Source organism: Panthera uncia, chromosome D2, assembly GCF_023721935.1.
Source record: "Panthera uncia isolate 11264 chromosome D2, Puncia_PCG_1.0, whole genome shotgun sequence".
NCBI lineage: Eukaryota > Metazoa > Chordata > Mammalia > Carnivora > Felidae > Panthera > Panthera uncia.
This window is the reverse complement of record NC_064818.1, coordinates 33,076,643-33,098,017: the sequence shown is the minus strand read 5'-3', so window position 1 is coordinate 33,098,017 and position 21,375 is coordinate 33,076,643. Positions and strand designations below refer to the sequence as shown.

General features: G+C 49.3%; 1 protein-coding gene across 6 annotated transcripts in view; it reads left to right on the top strand.

The window, feature by feature from the left end:
• Positions 1-21,375, top strand: part of CAMK2G (calcium/calmodulin dependent protein kinase II gamma) — an 87,204-nt gene that overhangs the window by 17,031 nt on the left and 48,798 nt on the right. For 5 of the 6 annotated variants that reach the window (XM_049646233.1, XM_049646231.1, XM_049646232.1 and 2 more), the window contains exons 2-3: positions 14,379-14,510; positions 15,845-15,939. In XM_049646233.1, the coding sequence (XP_049502190.1) occupies positions 14,379-14,510; positions 15,845-15,939 (227 nt within the window). Of the gene's footprint in view, positions 1-14,378; positions 14,511-15,844; positions 15,940-21,375 lie in introns of those variants that run through there. The other variant, XM_049646235.1, reaches the window with a different exon arrangement.

Here is a 21,375-nt window from a genome sequence, read left to right as displayed (position 1 = left end):
GCCTTAGGGGTCAAAATAAACTTTTGGGCTAAAATAGGGAGGGAGTCATGAGCAGGATCACAGTAGGGAGTTGGGTGGAGCTTTTAGTTTGGGCTAGGAATTCAGGCCGGATGGTGCACTCTGTCTGAGCCCTGAGGGATACAGCAGTTCTGTGCAGTGACTCAGAGGCGGCTGCACTACCTGGGATAAGGCACTAATCCAGAGAATTTGGTTTGGGGGAAAGTAGAATGCAGGATTTAACAAATCCCGAGAGACTTATAGAAGAGTAGGCCTTTAGGCAGATAGTCAACTGCAGTAGTTCAGTGACCTCATCTCCTTCATCCTTCTCCCCCTAATGAGCTGTCATATTAAGTACCATCCCATCTCCAGGCGTGTCCTGCACAGCGCTGGTCCTCACGGCTCTCATCATCCCTCCACATCTTCCATCATCCACCACCTACCTACCCATCATCATCCAGTCAACAAAGATTTATTGGATACTCACTATGTGTCCAGCACTTTGCCAGATCCTGAGGATGCAATAATGATGGAGGCAAGAATGTTGTCTGTCCTCATGGAGCTTCAGTCTAGACGGAGAGGCAGATAATGCAGTTGAAATTTCAATCTTCTATATTTGTGTGTGTTAGTGAGTGGAGGCAGTTTCTAAAATCAGTTCAAAGGCAAAGATTGCAAAATTATTCTTTTTTTGAGTTTATTTATTTATTTTGAGAGAGAGAGCAAGAGAGTGAGCAAGCACGAGCAGGAGAGGGGCAGAGAAAGAGAGGGAGAGAGAGAATCCCAAGCAGGCTCTTCACTGTTAGCTCAAAGCCGGACAGGGGGCTCGAACTCACAAACCGTGAGTTCATGACCTGACTCGAAATCAAGAGTTGGACACTTAACTGACTGAGCCACCTAGACGCCCCAAAGATTGCAAAATTACTCCTGAAAATATGTTAAGTCACCAGGACTTTGGCATTTAGAAGCACAAAAACCAAGAAATAACAGCTATTTCTCTTAGCAGTTCAGGTATCACCTGAGACAGTAGATGTCCAGATCTGGCTTTGAGGGAAGAGCATGCTTTAAATAAAGGAATTTCTTTGTTTCTTTCTCTTTCAGTTGAGTGTGTATAGTCGGGTTTGCATAAGATAACTGCATTAATGAGGGAACTCCAGTGTAAATACAAATTATACCAATATATATATAATTATTATTATAAATATGTTAAGGAGGAATACAGTGCACTGTGACAATGTATAGTAGAGGGACATAACCCTCGTAAGGGACTGAATGATATGGAAGGTTCCACTGAGGAGGTGACACTTAGTCCTAGAGGATGAATATGAGTTAGCCTGTCATAAAGGAAAAAAAAGAACTTTTCAGGCAGGGATATTGACATGAGGCAGGAAGGAGCTTCATGCGTCTTAGAAACTGAAAGCCAATTAGGTTGATGTTAAAAAGATAAGAAAGGGCCTCCCCAAGCCAGTCCACAAAGTGAAGACCTACTCTACACGCTCGGAAGCAGAGAGGGAAGATGGTCTGAAATTCAGAGAATTAAATAATTCAGAGTACAGGGCTAGAGAAACAGAAGTAATCAGTCAACATCTTTTGGAATCACTGGGCTAGCTGCCCTGTGAGATGCAAAGAAGACTAAGAAGTTATTGGAAACAGAGTCAGTGGGAGTCACAGCTATAACTAGACATACACCAGGGGTCACAAACGCCAACACCCCAGAGGCTAAGTAGGTAACATAAAGAGTAAAGCAGGCTGAGTGTAGGACAACGTGGGGAAGGGAGTAGAACGACTATGGCAGAAAGGAGAGCTCTTATCTTGTTTAAAGGGGCACCTGCCATCGAGCTCCTGCCAATTGTTGCCAAGTGAGAACTGAGGAGCAGTTTTGCTAAATCTTCCATATTGTGGCAGATGCTGTCAGTTCCAGCGTCTTCTGGCTTTTGGAGCCCACTCTTCTCTGCTGTACAACAGGTTGGATGTTCCTTATGCATTAACACCACCATTGTCCCTTCTCCCCCACACTGTAGCAGCTCCCAGCCAATAACTGCTGGTTTTGGTGGATAAATATGCTAATGCTTTTGCCTCTCAGGTGAGACAACTGTGAGACGCGTGTTCTACACTGGTTCCCCGAATGCCCCAGCATAAGTAAGCTCCAGATGCCCATATGGTAACTTCCTGGGTAACCTTGCCCTTCTACCATCCCTTCCCTGTCTGACTCCCTCACTCCCTAACTAGAGTTTCCTAGGATCACCTTCCAAATAAACTACTTGCAACTGAAGACTTGTTCTGGGAGAAACCTACGTAGGACACAAAATGTTAAGAAATGTCTGAAATCTGGATTTTTTTAATGTTAAAACTTCCCAATTGAAATTATGCAAGTCAACAAAAAAACAGGTTTAAGGGCTGGATTTGGCCAACAGACCATAAGTTTAGGATTCCTGACATTAACTAAGACTTCATCTTTCTTATAGCAATCACCCAGGAAAGGAATACACATGTCAAGAAAAAGTGCTTAAGGAAGAGTCTGATGAGAAAATTCTAAGAGTGAGACTAGTGCTGTGGGAAAATGACTGCTTAAAATATGGGGAATTAGAGAGGCCTCAGCAATAATGAATGCTACTGCGAGGTTGGCAGCTCCTGCCCATGGTTCCCTGTTGTAAGCCCCCTCGCAGCTAGCAGTTATGGCTCCCACCTGAGTTACACAAACGTCCTATGCGAAGTCTCAGAGCAGAGGCAGACCCAGCAGCTGCCTGTACCAAACTGGTTCTGCAGCAAGAGTGGCAAGCCAGGGCCTGCAGCTGCAGGGTCCTCAGAGTGAGACTCTCTTGGTTCCCAGTCAGCAACCCTTCCGAAAACTGCAAGACAGCTGCTATTCTGCATGATCTGAGCCCAGTTCACCTGGCCTCTTGGTGCAAGGAGGGGCCCCCAGAGTATGTGTTCGAGGAGTCAGTGGGGGGTGGGGAGAGCTGTGAGTCCCCCTCCCCACACTGGCACCTCTAGCCAAGCCAACTTTCTAGTAGTCATCCAATTCAGCCACCTAAAGTGCTGACAGGAGGCACTGTCATCCTCTGCTGCATAGAGGAAGACACACCAGGCCCTGGAGGGTAGAGGGCTGCAGCTGGCTGGGATGCCCAGACAGGCCCACGGGTGACAGGCAACACCTTATGCCCCAAGCCATCTCCAGCGGTGTTTGCAGAGCCTGTGCTATTTTAGGTTCCTTTGTCATCACTGCAGGCAAACTGGACTGGAGGAGTCTGATTAGAAGAGAAAGAACCGGTTTAACAGAGCTGGGCTGGTGGAGGTTGCTTCCCTGAGTTGGCACCATAGCACCAGGCAGAAAAGCTTCTTCTGAGGCCCAGGACTGGGTTAGGATTCCAGCACTGGCTTCAGAGCTACTTGTCTGACGAAATAGGCAAAGAGGAGGACCTTGAGTTTCAAGGGCTAGCAGCTATCATTCCCATCTTGGGAATAACCATGACAATTAATAATACCTGCTTATAAATGTACTTTAGAGTATATACATTACCTTCATAGATGTGATCTTATTTGATCCTTACTGCAGTCCTATGGACAAGCAGGTCTTACCCATCCCACCTTAAATAGAAGGAATCTGAGACTCACAAAAGTCAAAGTAAGTGACCTGCCCAAGATCACAGTCTTAAGAAAGTGACAATGGTGGGGCCTGAATCAATCGCATAAAGGGGTTTGGGAACCTAGATTTGCACATCTAGAGGTCTTCGTAGGAAGAGAGGAACTCAGGGAAAGTGGGAGAGCCTTGGCCTTCTGCTGGTGGCCCCAGGAAATGTGGCACTTCATGGATCAGTGGCTGAGAAACAGACCCATCCACAGAACCTGTTGGTGGTCTACACTATAGGGCAATCACAGCAGGCCTCAGGGCAGCTTCCTCTCCTCTCCTAGCTGGTGGGTGCGAAGGGTTTTTCTGTTCCCCTTATGCCGCCCCCTGAGTCAGCTCTCTGGCATTGCCCTGGCATGTCCTGGGCCCCACGCCCAGGCAGTAAGGAGGTGCTGGCACACTGCCTGGGGAATGCTGCTGTCTTAACTCAAGCCAAGTCCTAGTTACGACCCCTTCCCAGAGGCAGCCCAACAATGGCCACATGGGGAGCTTTGACTTGTAGGCATGGGTGAGTCTTCCTCACCCCTTGGACTTCCTGGCATAGGTGGCATTGGGCATACACATTTACCTAAGGGCCACAGTCTCAAAGGGGATTCAGGGACCAAATAAATTTTATAGACTGGCTGAGCCAGGCTGCTACCCCACAGCCCTGCTTGGGTTTCTGGTCACATCCAAATAGCTAGGGAGGGAGTTGCTTTTGGACAGAAAAGGGGAAAAGAGAGCCAAGACTCCAGCCTGAAGCTGCCTCAGCTGTTTCTGGGGCTCTGACTCAGAAGCTGCTTCTCAGGAATGTTGAGCACATGGGCCTCTGAGCCCCTTGTCCAGGCACAAGGGAATGAACAAGGAACAGCTGGGGTGTGGGGGATGTTTTACCCTCCCCTCTGTTCTCTGAGGATATCTCTCCCAGAGAAACCCCACTGGAATAGATTGAAGGCTCATCCTGGAAGGTCTTGGTCACCTTGTCCAGGAAGGAAGTCTCCTCAAGACCACATCAGCCCCAGGGATAGCCCCCAGGGATGAGTGTCTGTGGCTACCAATTTGCACTTGTCAAAATGCTGCATTGCATAGGTGTCTGTCTTTACCTCTCTAGTTATATTCTTTCTCTAACTGTTGTAATTTCCTTGACCTAATGTTTCTGGATAAAAAGGAGTACCCTAAACAGAACATTCATTTGATAAATACATTGATTGACAAATCATCTGAGAAAAAGGAGCAAAGGAAAGGAAGAGGCAAAGAGAAATCAGTGAGAAAACCAGCAGTCTGGGTCACACCTCAAAATCTGGGGAATCTTTCCTTCCTAAGCAAAGCTCCCAGGCCACTTGGAGAAAGGAGAGCAAAAAAGCTGTGGAGAGGTGGCTTGGCACTTCCTTTCCCCCAGCACCCACCCCAACCCCAGACACCCTCAGATCTCCCAGGAGCCACTGGGAACCATTCCACCTTGAGAGAGGAGGGGACTCCACAGTGATTCTCCAAATGTGGACAAAGGTTCTTGTCTCTGTCTCTCATCTTTATTTATTTCATTTCTCTAAAGCAGGTAGATATCCCATGGGATAACCTACTTTGAAATGAGACCCAAGGAGAGCTAACTAACCCTGGAACAGAAATCATGTTAGCAGCTTATCACACAATACAATATTTTTAGGCTTGTCTGCGTACCTCCTTAGATCATAAGAGCTGGGATCATAAGAGTCTGTTTTGTTGACCAAGCTAGTCCCAGGGTCTAGCATGCTACGTGGTACACAGCAGGCGCTCAGTAGTGTGCTCCATGCATGTTTCTTGATTTGGCTAATTGAGGGGCATCTGGAAACTGCCAGCATACTCCTGCTATCTAGCTGCCATCAGCAGCTTTTATTCTGGAGCTAACTCATTCCAGGTCCTGGAATCTGATGGTCTATTGGAAGAAATTGAAGCCAGGTACACTGATAGGCTGTCTCTGGGGCTTTGGGCTCTAGGACAGACTTGGTGTTGGAAATGACTCCTGGGGTGGGGTCTGCTGAGTAATCCGCAGCCCTGATGTCTCTCTAAACCCAGGCCTACTGCGGCCCCTAGTGGACAAGCAGAATCACTACCCTTTTGGGGTGGAGGTCCAGCTCCCTCACATCTTTGAAACCAGGAGCTTCAGGTTCTCCATCCTTGGACCCAGGGTCAAGAGTATACACCATGGCACCATCAGCAAGATAATGAACCATATCACAGCAATAGACAAGAGACATCAAACACGCCAATCCATTAAAAAGCACCCATTAGGGGCGCCTGGGTGGCTCAGTCGGTTGGGCGTCCGACTTCAGCTCAGGTCACGATCTCGCAGTCCGTGAGTTCGAGCCCCGCGTCAGGCTCTGGGCTGATGGCTCGGAGCCTGGAGCCTGCTTCCGATTCTGTGTCTCCCTCTCTCTCTGCCCCTCCCCCGTTCATGCTCTGTCTCTCTCTGTCTCAAAAATAAATAAAAACATTAAAAAAAAAAAAAAGCACCCATTATGTACAGTACATAAAAGCATGAGGAGGGGGAAGAAGGAGATACAGGAATAAGCAAGGACTCTGCCCTTAAGAAACCTATGCTCTAAGAAGGCAAAACTAAAATTTAAAGTAAGCAAACAGCGAGCCTGTAATCAGGTGCCAAACATTTCAAGAGCTGAATTCAGAGATTTAGCTTAACCTCTCTGTGCCTCAGTTTTCCCATCTGTAAAACAGGGATATAAAATTTACCTTGCAGAGTTACATGAAGTTTATAATAAGATGATGAGGAGAAAATATGGTGTTATTGTTCTTGCTCTTATTCAAGTAATCTACGTTCATCATAAAAAACTTAGCACATTTAAGGAAGAGTAAAATGTTCACACTGATATCATGATCAGAGTACTATTAATCCAATGATATACATTCTTAATGTGTTAAGCATGTCTACAGAAGCAGGGGCATTCTGTGAGTGGTATGAAATCACAAGATTGGCTAGAATTGGCTAAGAAGTTATACATAAGCATTCATACATAATTCTGAAGGAAACAGCATTTCAGCCAAGATGTGACCTACTGAAAGCGATATTATTCCCTGCAGATTTCTGCACATATGTTCATCTTATCAGAGGGACATTACTTCATTACCCTACATTAAACAGCACCTCCATCCCCTTACCCTACTTTGATTTCCTTTGTAGTATTTATCGCCACCTGACATATTAAATATTTATTTGTTTATAGGTTGTCCCTCTCACAAGAAGGTAGGCTTCCTGAGGGCAAGGATAGCCTCTATTGTGTTCACTGCTCTACCCCCAGCACTGGGAAAAGAAAGGAAGAGAAAAGAAAGAAAGAGAAGGAAAGAAAAGTGAAATATAAAATGAAGTTGACAAAGGTAGGAGAGCTACTGAAGTAACTCTGGAGGGTGAGGTAAGCCAAGTCTAGGGTGGTGGGAGGGAAATGCAGAAGAAGGAATAGACACAAAGACATTTAAAGGGTGAAATATACTGGTGCTGGTTCCTGATGACACACATGATGAAAATAATAATAACTACCATTTATTTAGCATCAGGAATTGAGCCATTAACCTACAAATATTATCATTAAATTGTTATAAGGACCCTATAGTGAAAATTATGACGTCTTTATTTTACCAGGAAGGAGCATGAAGCTCAGGGACTTTGAGAAACGTGCCCAAGGTCACACAACTAGTAAGTGGCAGAATCCACACCCACATCTGCCTCTAAGTGAGATAAGGGATGAGTCAAAGTTGACTCCAAGATTCTGAACATAGGTCATTGGCAGGATAGTCATGTCACTGTCACAGCCAAAGGAACTGGAGAGAAAAACTGGTCAAGGCAAGAGAAGTAATTATAATAATTAATATTTACTGAGCCCTTAATATGAAAGGCACTGTTTTACTTTTCTCATGTACAAATAATGTACTCCTCATAAAACCCTGTGAGGTGAGTTCTATCATCATCCCTATTTTGCAGATGAGAAAACTGAGGCAGAGAGAAGTCACAAAATGCACAGGCTCCCATAGTAAGAGGAGGAGCCAGGATTTATTTGACTTTATTGTTCTTAACCACTATGTTATACTCTCTCTCAATCTGATTAATTTGGCTATGGATCATGTTAAATTTGAGGGGACAGCAAGACATTCAAGCGGAATTATCTGGTAAGTAATCATCTCTAGCCCAGATCTGGGATCTAAGACCCTCTGGAGTTGGTCTGGTCAGACAGTTGGACATTGGTCCTTCCTGAGGCCTAGCCTGCCTGGCCCAGAGCCAGATACTATTTACATCTTGCTGGTCCCCAGATTTATGTTCTTTTCCTCCACTCCACCCTCCCCTCCAGCTCACCTGATCACCCAGTTTCCCAAACACCTGCCAAGCACTCAATATCTCAGGGTCTGATTCACACTCTCTTTTTTACTAGCAATGACCCCTCACCTACAACTCCATCTGCCAACATCCTTCCTTTCCTTTTAGCTCATCCAGCTTTTCCAATTGTTCCAACTGATCTGATTGCTCCCCCATTAAAATCCCATAGTACTTTGCTTTTTATCCCCCATGCATTTATTATTGAGTAACTACGATGCCCCAGGCACTTTAGAGGATACAGGATAAACATAAACAGACACAGACCCTACCCTCATGAAGTCTGTAGTCACACAAACACATGTAAGATTACACTTGGGACAAGCGCTTTGAAGAAGTGGTGGATGGAACTTTGCGGCTGCCATTCAGGGATCTGATGTAGTCAAAAGGCCAGGGAAAGCTACTTGGAGAAAGTGGCACCTGAACAGAGAACTGGAGGTTAGGCAAGGGAAGGGAAATGTGATGCAGGTAGCCATTTGTACTATGGTACTTATCTTTTGTTGTATCATTGTTTTATTATCGTGCTTATCTTCTTGCCTCCAGTGAGTAAAGCTCCTTCGAGGCAGGGCCTATTTCTGGCCCATCTTTTTGTCCCCTATAAGAGTTAGGACTGACGCCTACCTAGGGCTGTAAGATATTGTCTAAATGGACTGAGGGGATATTGGCTGTCCCAGAACCCCTCAGCAGAACTGAGGACATTGGCTGTGTGCAGAACCCCTCAGCACAACATCCTCAAAACCTCAGGGGCACTAAGAGGTCACCCTGAGCCCCCCTTCACCGCCCTCTATTGTGGTAAATAAGGAACAGCACCATCTCCAGCTTCAGGCCCATTTTCATGTCCACTCTTGATGAAGGTATCTTCTGGCATTGAGCTGGGGTTTCAGGTCTCATGCCTTTGTGAGCATGAAGGCAGCCTGCCCCTGAGGACTACCTGTGACCCACAGCTTGGAAGGAGCACCAGGGTAGTTGTACCAGGACAGTGGGGTTTACTGGGGTCTCCAGGTCCTGTTAACCTACTGCTTCCCACTTGCCCTTTTGTTCCTGCCACACAGTCCTTCTTTCCACTCCTCCAATATACCGTGACCAATTTTGTTTCAGCCTTTTGCTGCAGTTCCTTCCACCAGGTATGCTCTTGCCCCACGTCTTCAAATGACTACCTCTTTATCCTTTAGGTCTCCCTTAAAAGTCCCTTTCCAAGAGTATCCATGTTTGAGTACCTCAGTTAAAGAAATTCTCCATTCCTCCCTCACTCTATCCCATTGCTTTATTTTATTTTCTCTGTGGAACTTACTCCAGTCTAAAGGGACCACTTTCTAGGCTAATTGCTTGCCAACAGTACAGACTGCATTACAGTCCATACAGGACTACATTACAGTCCAATGTAAGTACCATGAGGGCAAGAATTTTGTCAGATTGTTCTCTTAGGTTCCCAAGTGACTGGAACAGAATAGTGAGCAACAAGATTAAAGAAATGAATGAATGAATGAATGAATGAGTATCTCCTCTGGGTAAGTATCTGGATTCAGGACTAGGATTAGATTGGGATAAATCCACCTTGGGTTTAAGATTCCAATCTGGATCCCATTGCTAGTATGATCATATCTATATTGAACCCTGCATGCCATTTACTTCTCTTCCACCTCAATACCCACTTTTTTTTCACTTCTCTTCAGTCACATCATCCCCTACAACATATTAGTTGTTTGCTCCTAGGCAAGCAACTTTCCTTTTCTTTCTCCCTCTCTTCCTCCCTTCCTTCTTCCCTCCCTCTCTCCTTCCTTCCTTGTTTTCTTTCTAAGTAATGTCTACACCCAACATGGGGCTTGAACTCAAGACCCCAAGATCAAGAGTCAGATGCTCTACCAACTGAGCCAGCCAGGTGCCCCTACTTTGCTTTTCTAAACTCCAGTTTCCTCTTCTATAAAATGGGGCTGATGGCCCGGCCCCTACACTCACAGTGTGGTGGTGAGGGTTACATGGAATAGCATAGGTTAGAGTACCTAGTGCCTATGACTTTCTGGTAGCAAGCTCTCCCTAAAGGTTAACTACAATTATGGTTTTATTATTGTCACCACACCTCTCTTTCTCATTCACAGGCCTCTGGCTCTCCATCCCCTCCCTCTAGCATCCTGTGTGCCTCAGGTCTGCCCACCAGGGGGCCCCACATGCCACTCTTCCAGCCCTGACCATCCATCCCCAATGGTGCAGGCAGCCGGCCCCTTACCTCAGTATCTCCCTTCCGTCTCTGATAACAGCTTTGTCACCTCTCCTCTTGTGCTCCCTCTTCATCCTAAATGTCTCAGTTTCCTGCCCCCAATACTCCATTCATTCTACAAATAGTTACTGAGTACCTACTATATGCCAGGCTTTGTGCTCTGTGTTAAGGATACGAGGAGAAAGATCAGGTACCCTCTATCTTCAAGGAATGCATAGTCTCTAGGAGGATGGTGGAGGGGTGAGAGAGAGCCCTGACCTGGACTGGGGGTGGGAAGGCAGAAGGAAATCAGATTGTCCTTTGGAATCAGCCCTCTAGCTGGGAAATGGAAGGGAGTTCCTTCCTGCCAGTCCCTCAGCCCCTCACTCCAAATACTACAGCTCCTCACATTATATATATCACATCCCCTCCAAAATCTCATCCCCTGTGGCCAATCCTTCAGAGCTCAGCCCCTCACCTTACATTCCTCAGATCCTCTGTTAAGAAATACTGTAGTCATTGGTTAAATCTGTGGTTCCTAACCCTTTTTTCAGTTCTTAGACACAGCAGGGATGGGAAAACACTCCTACTAAGGACGATTGCTATCAGGAGTAGTTACTGAGGTTGGTTGCAACTACTCTGTGCATTGTTGTGATTTGATGTGTCTTCCAGAGGAGAGAGGGGCAACCCTCACCAGGCCCCCTAGCTTAGGAACTGTTTATTTAAATGTTTTCATTTGTCTTTCTCCCTCTTTCTTATCCCCATTTTCATATGTTGTCACTGGTTCAAATACCTCACCACTAATAATTTTCTCAGAGTCCTTGGAGAGAGACCATTACCTCATCACCCCTAATTCTCCAAAACTAGCCATAGAATCTTAGAGTTAGAGGGGACTTCGGAAGCCACTGGTCCAGTGAGTTTCAAACTTCTTTCAGGGACGTCTTTAAGCCAGGGACTCTTCTTCAACAAAACCTTACATTGAACCTCAATATATATGTTGAGTAGCTGCTGTGGCATGACCATGTAACCTGTACATTTCTGTGGAATATGGATTGAAAACTCCTCATGGGCACAAGGCTAAATTCTCTCCAAATTTATTTTACAACATCCCCCAACAAGTAGGTAACTATTGTTTGTTTCCAAAAGTGTCATCCCCCTTGCATTTAAACACCTCACTTTCAACTGCACCATTTTCCTCAGGTCTGAAGAATAAGTACCTTTCTACTCTAAAATTGCATTCCAAAATTAGGAAGGGAGGCTTCTCTCCTTCAGGGAGCAAGTCCCATGGTGCAATTTTTGGAGCCTCGAAAGAGAAAGAGCAGAGGAATGACAGAGGGTCCCACCCAGTGGAACCCCTCTGGTGATTATCAGGGCATCAATTTCCTGTGTAATTCCCTGTTCCCCGTGCTGTGGGCACAGCCTGAGTGCTGGTGCTGCCCAGGGGACTTGCTGCAACCAGAACAGCACAGCTCGAGGACCCCATGAGGTTGCCATAGATACTGATGCGCAGGGAGCTGGTGAACTCGTTATTATTTATATGTATCTTCCTCCTAATTTCTGTGGGGTAGCTGGAGGTTGCGTAGGTACTACAGCAATGGGAATCAGGAGGGTGTGTATGAGGGTGTGTATTTGTGTGTGCACACAAAGGTGTCTATAGGCTCCGAATTGCCACTCTGGCCATGTCAGAGTCTGACTTGTTGACAGAAGTAGTGAGAGAAGGAGGAGAGAGAGAGAAACATAGAAAGGAAAAAGGAGAGAATGATTTGAGTTTTGTTTTGATTGTGAAGTCTAATTTTCCACTTTATTTGGATGTTTCTCAAAATGAGAAGCAGTGCCAAGCACATAGTAGGCAGTTGATAAACATTTGTTGAAAGATAGCTAGTTCCCCTTACACAGTACTGTGAGTCATCCCCAAGGCTTCCCCCCACTATTTTTTTCATCACTCTTCCTTTTACCCAGAGGCTCATTGCAAAGTGCTTTATATGGTTACCCTCAAATATCCAGGGTAGAACCCTCATGCTCAGTGGAGAAGATAGCCCCCACTCTCACAGTAGGTACCTGGCAGTTGTAGTGCTGTTTTAACATTTTTTCCTGGGATACCCTAGGGGACTTTCCAGTAGCCCTAGTCTGTGCTTGTTCAGATCTCCCTCCATCTTCTCACTCCACCTTATATTAATGAATATTAAGTTTCAACATGAGGAGGTCAGGAACCAAGTTGTCCTGAGGGCTCGGGAAGGGCATATTGATGATTAATATGCAGCCCCTATTTCTGGAGTGCAGACTAGCTGTCACTTCTGCATTTAAGGTAGATGACAGAAACTCAGGACTGATTGTCATCCCCATATATAATCTCATTGCATTGCCCTGCCCAAGTCCCATGCCGGGACTTGGAACCTGGCTTTCACCCCAGTGCTTTGAGATAGGAAGTGGCCTTACTCCCCAGCGCCTTACTTCCTGTTGCCCTGGGGAGGGGTGGAGCATGGTGTACTGTCACCTCAGCCCTTTCCTCTGGCCCTCTCTGACCCCTTCCTAGACAATCTGTTAATGCTTTTCCTCTCCTATTCCTTAAATCGCCCCCACTGGGCAGTCTGGCTCTCCTCAGCTCCCAGGGCTGTTGCTTAAGGAGAGGAGGGGAGCCCTCCCTGGGAGATTTGCTCCACCCACCCCTCAGGGAGGCAGCCAGGGAGACTGGAAAGCCTCTCAGCCTCTCAGCTGCCTTCTCTGTGAGCCAGCCTGCTGACAATGGAGGCCTGACTCCCAGTGGGCGTCCTGCTGTAATCAAGACTGAGCTGCAGCAGTTGGCCCAACTCCATCCTGCCCAGTTGGGGCTGGCCCAGGACTTGGGGTACACTTGCCCGGGGAGGGCAGGTCGGGAACCTGCCCAGTGTGTTTCTCCTCCACTGAGACAGTTATGTGCCTCAGTCCTACCATTCCTCTGACAGTGGGGACAGAGGAAGGAATGGTAGCTCCCTCCCCCTACCACAGCCCTAAGTAGTTCCTTCATTCCACAAATATTTCCTGAGGGTCTGGGGCTAAGTACACAATGATGAACAGAGGAGGCAGGGGCCCTGCCCTATTGGAGCCTACAATTTAGTGGGAAGACAAATATTAAATAATAATAGCTACCTCTGTTCTAATTAGGTGCCAGGAGCTCTTCAAAGTACTTTATGTGATTTAGCCCATTTAATACTCACAACCCTGCGAGGTAGATAATATTATTCTTCTCAGTTTTCAGATAAGGTACTGAAGCACAGAAAGAGTAAGTGACTTGCCCAACATCACACAGCTGGTCAATGAATTGCCCATAAATCCAAGCAGGCGGTCTGACATCAGAATTCACTCTTTAGACAACCACATTCTAGCTCTACTGCCTCTCATAGCAGTAAATATATCATTACAAATTGTGATGGATGCCATAAAATAAAAATACAGGGTGTGCTGAAAGAAAATGGGGATATTTTCTCCTTCCTTCCACTTGCTCTTCCAGCCCACAACCGCACAAAACGTTTCTAATCATTCCCACTTCATCCCTGCCGTTACTAGCCTGAGAGAGAACATTGTCTTATCTCCAGGGTTGGAGTGCAGGAAGGCAAAGTTCCACCTGCATCCTTGGCTCTGGCCTGGTCTCCCTGAACAAACCGTGCCTGAAGGGTTTTATCTAATAATGGCCCTGATGCTTACACAAGTCTAGACTATCAGCTTCCAGAGGGAAGGCTGCTGAGAGCACTGGCTCTGCACAGGCTGGGGGCGCCGCCCGCGTGTGCAGTCTGACGCCGACTTTTTGACCTTGGCCTCTTCTCCACGTCGTATGAGCCGGTCTGGGGGCTAAAGACTGCTAGAAAACTCGGTGGTCCAGACCGGTATATATTCCCAAAACACACACATAGCACGCACATTCCGAGCCCTTGCAGGGTCTGCCCTGGGACAAACCCACAGGTCGCGAGGCTTTCGGCTCCCTCGAGGTGGCCTGGGGCTGGGACCCCCGCTCCTCTCTGCTCCCCTCTGCTCCCCTGAGCGCGCGGCCAGACCGGGGCGGCTCCCGGGGCGGGGCGGAGCCGGCGGCAGGAGGCCCCTCCCCGGAGGCGGTCCAGGGGCCGGGCGGGGGGCCGGCGGGACTGGGGGCGGGGCAGGCGGGCGGGCGCGGGGGTGTCCCTCCCTCCCTCGCTCTCCCCGGTAAAGTCTCGCGGTGCTGCCGGGCTCAGCCCCGTCTCCTCCTCTTGCTCCCTCAGCCGGGCGGCGGTGACTGTGCACCGACGTCGGCGCGGGCTGCACCGCCGCGTCCGCCCGCCCGCCAGCATGGCCACCACAGCCACCTGCACCCGCTTCACCGACGACTACCAGCTCTTCGAGGAGCTCGGCAAGTACGGCCCTCACGCCGCCCGCCGCGGCCCCCCACCCTGTCCCCGCCGCCCGGGCGCTATGCGGCTCCTCGCCCCGCCCCCCGGCCCTGCACCGGCCGCTGCAGCGCCCCCTCGGCCCGCCCCACCCCCAGCCTTTCCCGCCTGCCGCCTCCGGGGCCCCCTCGTCCCCAGCTCTCTGCCCCGCAGCCCCCTCCGCGCCCTGCAGCAGCTGCCCAGGCTGCTGCACACCGCGCTGTCGCGGGGACTGCAGCCCCCGGACCGCTCCTCCGAGCCCTCCAGCCCCGCCCCTCCCTCATCCATCAGGCGCCCCCCATTCTGACCCCGCCTGCTCGCCGCGCCCCCTCCTCACCCTACTCAAGAGCTCACTCAGCACCCTGTCTCAGGTCCCACGCGCCTGGCACTCAGGACCCTCCCTGGCCCTGCGGCTCCAACCCCGCTGCGGTGCCCGAGTGTGGGGGGGATGTTTGGTGCCCGGCCCCGCCCCCCGCTAGTGATGCTTCCAGGATCCCAGCCCCGCTTCTGGGCAGTGCTGCAGCACCCCCTTATCCCCTCCCCCTATCCCTGCAGTGGTCCCGGGAGCCGCGCGCCGCAGCCCGCAGCATCCCCCTCCCCTCTGCACTGAGCTGGCCGCTGCAGCAGCCCCGGCCCCCCCACCCCCACCCGCGGCGCCGAGCCCGGCCACTGCAGCCCCCGCCCTGCCCGCCCCCCTAGACGTTTCCAGAGCTAGAGAGTGCGAGTTCCCATTTGGGGGGAAAGTAGTGGAAAATATCATAGGGTTGGGGAGCTATTGATGTCTGAGATCCTCTCTTTCCGTGCTGTCAGTTGAGCCGGGATGCAGTGGGATGAAGCCAGTTGTGGGGGCTCACTTTCCTCATCTTCCCCTATGATTGAGGGAGATTTCCCTCTCCGGATTATACCTTCTGTCTAATCTTCCCTTCCCCTACCCTCAACTATTCCCGCTGAGAGAAGGGCAGGGTCTCTGTCCCTTCTCCTGGTTCTCCTGGTTGGGACTGCAGAGCTGTCTGTGAGATGCAGCAGGTGTGTGTTTTAAGCATTGCCCACCAGCTCCTGATGTACAGCCTGAGGTTGGGGTGTTGCTTTGTCCAGTGACTAGATGTGGGAGTGGGATGTGGTGGTCCTCCGTCACATCTGTTCAGTGTCATGCAGTGGCCTCATCCTTCTGCCCCACGTTGGATGGCGATGGTCACTATGCTGGTGTGTGTGATTTTGACTAAAGGGGTGGTAATGCGATCATCGCTGTTCTCAGACCCGAAGCGTGTCTGTGTCACTCTGCTCTGCTCCGTGTCCCAGTTCTTTCCCCCTTCTCCCTCCAGGGGTGCTTTCTCTGTGGTCCGCAGGTGTGTGAAGAAAACCTCCACGCAAGAGTATGCAGCAAAAATCATCAATACCAAGAAGTTATCTGCCCGGGGTGAGTGTTCCCCCATCTTGGCCTCTCATTAGACTGCTTTGAAGGGCTATAGCTTCTGAAGATGTTCCAGGAATTAGGAGTTGTGCATTTTAGCCCCTGCAGAAGAATTGAGATTTCAGGGTTGGTTGACTTGGAAGCCAGGCAAGGAGTTGCATGGGGAACCAGAAGTGCTCAGGTAGAAAAGAATGAGAAAGATGTAAGACATGGAGATAGCTATGAGAAGGAACGGAACCTGAAGGCTCAAGGGAGTTTGGTTTTTAAGGGAGGAGGAGATGTGGGGAGTGGTGGTAGCATGGAATGGGGAGCTCTAAATTTGGAGTCTCTGTGTTGGGGGTAGTGGTAGCCACCCCAGGCCTGTCCTATTCCCTGTGCCCCAGTGGTGACTTAGGATGGAAATGCAGTAAGTGAACAGCTCTGACAAATCCAGCCTCCCCCTGCCCACCAGGCGGCAGAACAGACTCCCAAGGGAAGGGAATCTGTAAACATCAGGGGAGGCTGCTACTGGCGAGGGCTTCTCGGGAACAAATCCTGCCAGATGAACTTGATTGCTTTTTTGATCAAATTACAAAGTTGGTGGTGCAGCAGCAGATGCAGCCTGTCCTGGGGAGAGGGTGATGCCTCATGGTCTGGAAATCTCAATTGCCTGGCCCGAGTGGGAGCAGCATTGCATCCAGATCTGAGGATTGTGAAGGCCCAGGCCTTGGAGCCTGCTTTGTGAGATCCTCCCAAGTACCTGAGGCCAGGAGGGTGAGGCCCTGTCTTTCACACCTCGAACCTACACTCCCTGAACCTTGTATTGGGTGCTTGCCAAACTCACCTCATCTGATAGGTATAGACCCAGCAATGTGTGAAGTGCTATGTGAACAGGTCTAGTGAGTACAGAGGTAATGTGGATGGATTGTCATCGAGGGCGACAAAGGTTATTAGACTCAGAGAAAGGAATTAGTATGGGGCAATGGGATGCCACAAATATATTAGGAGCCAGGACAAACACCCTGGGGAAGGTGAGGACTGTGGTTAATAGTGACCCAGGCGTCTCTGGGTAAGAGATACAGTAAATGTCCCTCAGCATCAGAGAAGCTGTTAAATTCCACAGAGATGACAGTGGGCTTCTGTTATGTGTACAGTTGTTCTGGGACCTGTTTACCAAGGCTGTGTCTGCCTCCTGGCTGGGAGGGCTTCTCTTTATCCCCCAAAACAGAGCTTGTCTTGCTGTCTCCTTCCCAGCTTCCACTTCTTGCCATTCCTCTAATTGGCTATGAAGTTGACTTATTTGTTTGTTTTCTTTCTCTCTGGGTACCTTGAGTCGGAGGCGATGGTTGCCATAGAGATATGTGGGCAGTCAGATGCCCTCCTCCCCTGGGGTAGGGGATGACACAGTGGGCTGGGCTCTTTGGCAGACATCCTCTGGCCAAGGGTGCAGGGTGCAGGCAGAGACGACAGTTCTAGAGTGGATACCTCCCTGTGCCCACGCAGCATAGCCCTGGTGCATCAGAAATGGGGCTGGTGTCTGGTGTCTCCAGTTAGTGATGCAATGCTTAGCGTTCCTCATCTCACCAGTGTCCTCCGACCCAGGCGTAAGAGAGGGAGGGACTCTAGGAACCAAACTCTAGGATGTGAAGATAGCTGTTGTGGTGACTTTGTGGAGCTGCCTGCCTTTGGTTGTCATTTCCTTCTCCTTTCCTACCCACCTGAACTTTCCTGACCTGTGTCATCATGTTCTATTCCCTTCCTCACCTCCTTTCAACCTTGTCTTGGTTTTCTGACTGACATCTTTCTTTCCCTGCCCAAACTGGATGAGGTTTGGTTTCTCTTTGATTTTTTTTTTTTTTTTCCTCAAGAAAAGGATTCTTGTGTAAGATCATATGCTTCAGACATCAACTCCCCCTCTCTCGAGATGGTTATGCCAAGACTGGGGCTCTGTTGTATGGCATGCATGCCAGGTTAACTTAGGGACAGAGGCCTGGTCCTGGCTGATAGGCACAGGTGCCAAAAAGACGGGTCAGGAATCTGTCGGTGCCAGTACCGTTTGGAGGTGGGAGAGTGGGAGGGTGTTGTCTTGGAGATGGAGGGACCAAGCTGGGGGCTGTGCTATAGGTGTGGGCACAGGGGATGTGAGCTTGTGGAGAGTTGGGCCAGGGTGCCCACTAGGCTGGTGCCCATGGGGTTAGGGAGTGAAGGCCATGGCTTCCCTGCAGCCTCTCAGTTTACGCTGTATATTTTATAAAGGTGCAGCAGCTGGGGCTGGGTTTCACTCGTCACTGTCTGTCTGTCTAGGGCTCCGCAGGTGTTGGATTTCTGTGTCTGGGAATGTGGTGGGCCCACTGGAGTCATCCATGAGGGTCCGAAGGGGCTTGCTCTGTTTGCTGAGTCTCTCTGCCTTTTCCTTTCTTGTTTGTGATTTTCTGTGCTGTAAGTCGAAAGGAAAGAAAAGGGTATCAAGCTGCTTCTCCTTGGCATCCATGGTGAAGTGTTCAGGAGGCATGGGGAGAGATCACCTGGTCGTATGGGGGATCTGATCTGGATGGGAATCCTTCTTTTGCTCTGTTGTTTCTTGTCATTGCGGCTTCAGAGGCCCATGTTCATAGCTGTGTTACAAGGTAGGGCGTGCGTGTGCCTGTGCATTGAGCACCGTCTTTGTCTGCTGGCCTGTCTGCATAAAGTCACTGGAAGTCACATAACGTCACTCCCTTTGCTTGGAACAGTGATAGGTGTGGAGTTGGGGCTCTGAAGGGAGCCTGTGGTTCCAAGCTTAGCTCTCCACTAGGCTGAAGGAGGCATTTAAAATAGGCTTGGATGCAGGAGCTAGTGGGCCAGGTGATGGCAATGATAAGTCGTTATTTTAAGATTTAAGAGCACCCCCCAAGGAGCCTGAGCCCTTATGTCTTTTTTTATTTTTAAATCTTCATATTCCCTTCTTATCTTTATTCATATGCATATAGATTTTCACCTCGTGGAGCCTAACATTTTATATCCTGCTCTCTTGCTTACATCCAAAGCGTTTCCCCATATTGCTATAGTTGAAGGGCAAATGGTCCTTTCTTCTTCCGTAGTTTAGGATTTATCCTTGGAACAGTTAGCATTATAAGAAATCTCTGTATTTGGACCATTTATCTGGATTCCAGTTGCTTTTACTACAGTGGATACTTGGCCTTACTAAGAGATGCTACCAGAAACAGTATTTTGAAATCTGTTATAGCACTTGCTATGTCTATTTATTTAGTCTGTATACCCCCTACCCCCGTGAAGAAATTTCTATTGAGGCTAAATGTAAGCAAGCTTTCCTCTTCCTGAGGACCTGTGAAGTGAGGGTAGGAACCATATCTATTTCTTCACTTCTGTGCAGGCAGGGCCCAACAAAGTGCCTGACACATACCTAGCCTATACATGTTGAATGAATGGATTCAAAGGACCACATAACCGGTCATGGTTGCTTTTTGGCTTTGGCTGTCAGGAAACTCGGAGCCAAGTTGTAGGAACCCTCGTACCTTGTGGCTGGCTTGGGTTCCCCCTTTGTGAATCCATGGAGCCAGGCTGTAAGCCTGACATGACTGTTGGAGAGGACACATGAAGTTATAGACCGTGCTTGGGGCATGTATGGTAGGTGGGCGATGTAGGAAGATAGTGTAGCTTATGATTCTTTCTTCCCTTCAGAAATGACCTTATAGGGCAATGTTGGGACTTCCTCTCAGCCACAATTTTCAATTTTAGTATGTGTAAGGATCACCTGAGTACTGGTTAAAAAATACAGATTCCTAGTCTCCATCCACAGAAGGTCTGGGGTTGGGTCCCAGAATCTAAATTTTACACAGGTGCCCTAGTGAATTTCATGCAGGTGGTCCCTCAGCCATGCTTTAAGAAATGCCATCTAAAATCAGTAACAGCATCAACAATCACTCTTGCCACATTCTCCGAGATTACCAGACAAACCTTGGCCCAGCCTTTTCTAGGTGGCATCTCTGCCCGTATGTGGCCATCTGTGCACATGGGCTTTTCTGTGATTAGGGGCCTCCTTCTGAGCCCCCAGATTGAGGTGTCAGTCTGTGTCCAAGCCTGTGGCAAGCTGAGTGGCTGAGATTGTGGCATGTTGGCCACCAGAAGGGCAAAGGCTGTCCCTTTCTGGGTCCAGCTGGCCCTGGGGACTGAAATAGGATCCCCCTGGGTGGTGCCAGCTGTAAGTCCCCACCCCCTTAGTGTTGGCCTGAGTAGCCCCCATGACATTTGTGTCCCCTGTGGTATCTCCAAATGAGACTTTCCTGTTAAGGATCTGGGTGAAGTGAGGGGAGGCAGAGAGAGGAGGGTGAAGCAGCAGTGCGGGAGGGGTAGAAGGAAGAGAGATCTATGCAGCACTGGAATGCCAGGACTCTGCGACTTGAGGAAGCATTTAAGGAGGTTGTATGCAGAACTGTGTTTTCCTCCTGAGGATAATAGGCCAGTCAGTTTCTGTTGACAGAGAGATGGGCATCCTGTATATAAGTGACTGAGCTCCACTGACTCGTCCCCCTAAGTGGATGAGAAAACAGCCTGGAGGTCCCTTCTCTGTGCCAAGGCTTATGCTGGGCCGGTTTTGTCATACAGTCACGCTGTGAGCTATGTGGCTTAGTTCATACAACACTGGCCTGTCACCCTGCCATCCTGTCCACCTTCCCAGAGTGACTTCGGGTGCTGGCCTCATGGGGTGGGGATGGAGGTTGGAAGGTGGCCCCATCCTTGATCTCTTCCTGCTGCTTGCGCTGGTCTCTTGTCAGAAGCTGTGTTCCAAGCTTCGAGGCTATGCTGAAACCCTAGAGGTGAGTGGCTGACCCCATTCTCTGGTGAGGCTACAGGCAGGGAAGGGGAGGCGTGGGTATGATGGGCTCCCGTCCCCATCTCTGTGCTCGCTCTCTGGACAGCCTTGGCAGGCCAACAAGGGCCTGATCCCATGGGTGCCAAAAGGGTGATGACAGGAAGAGATGGGCACTTTGCACCTCTTGAGTGCCTCTCAGCAGAGGCCTTTGTCATCTTCCCAGGGCCAAAAAGATCTGCCCCAGGGCCAGTGGGGAAACCAAGGCACAGAAGGTTGGTTTGTTTCTTTTGAGCTGTAGGTATGCCGTGATTTTGCTAGTGCTCAGACCCCAGCATCCTCAAGCAGTGTGGTCTTCACTTGGCTCCTCCCTTTAAATCAGATTCTGGGCATTTTGTTCCTGTGATGAATGTTGATATATCATCCCCACACCTCCATCTAGGCCCAGAGCTCTAAGCCCAGTGGAGCAAATCCCTTCGTTCTGCTGGCTGAGGCCTCGCTCTCATCTGTACCCCCCCTCTCTGGGTACAGACCCTTTGTGGTGGGGACATTTCCAGCCACTCCCCACCAACACCGTCTCTGCTTCCTGGGTCCTATCAGCAGCAGCAACAGCTTCCCATCTGCTCCCCTCTTTTCTCCTCTCTCTCTTCCCC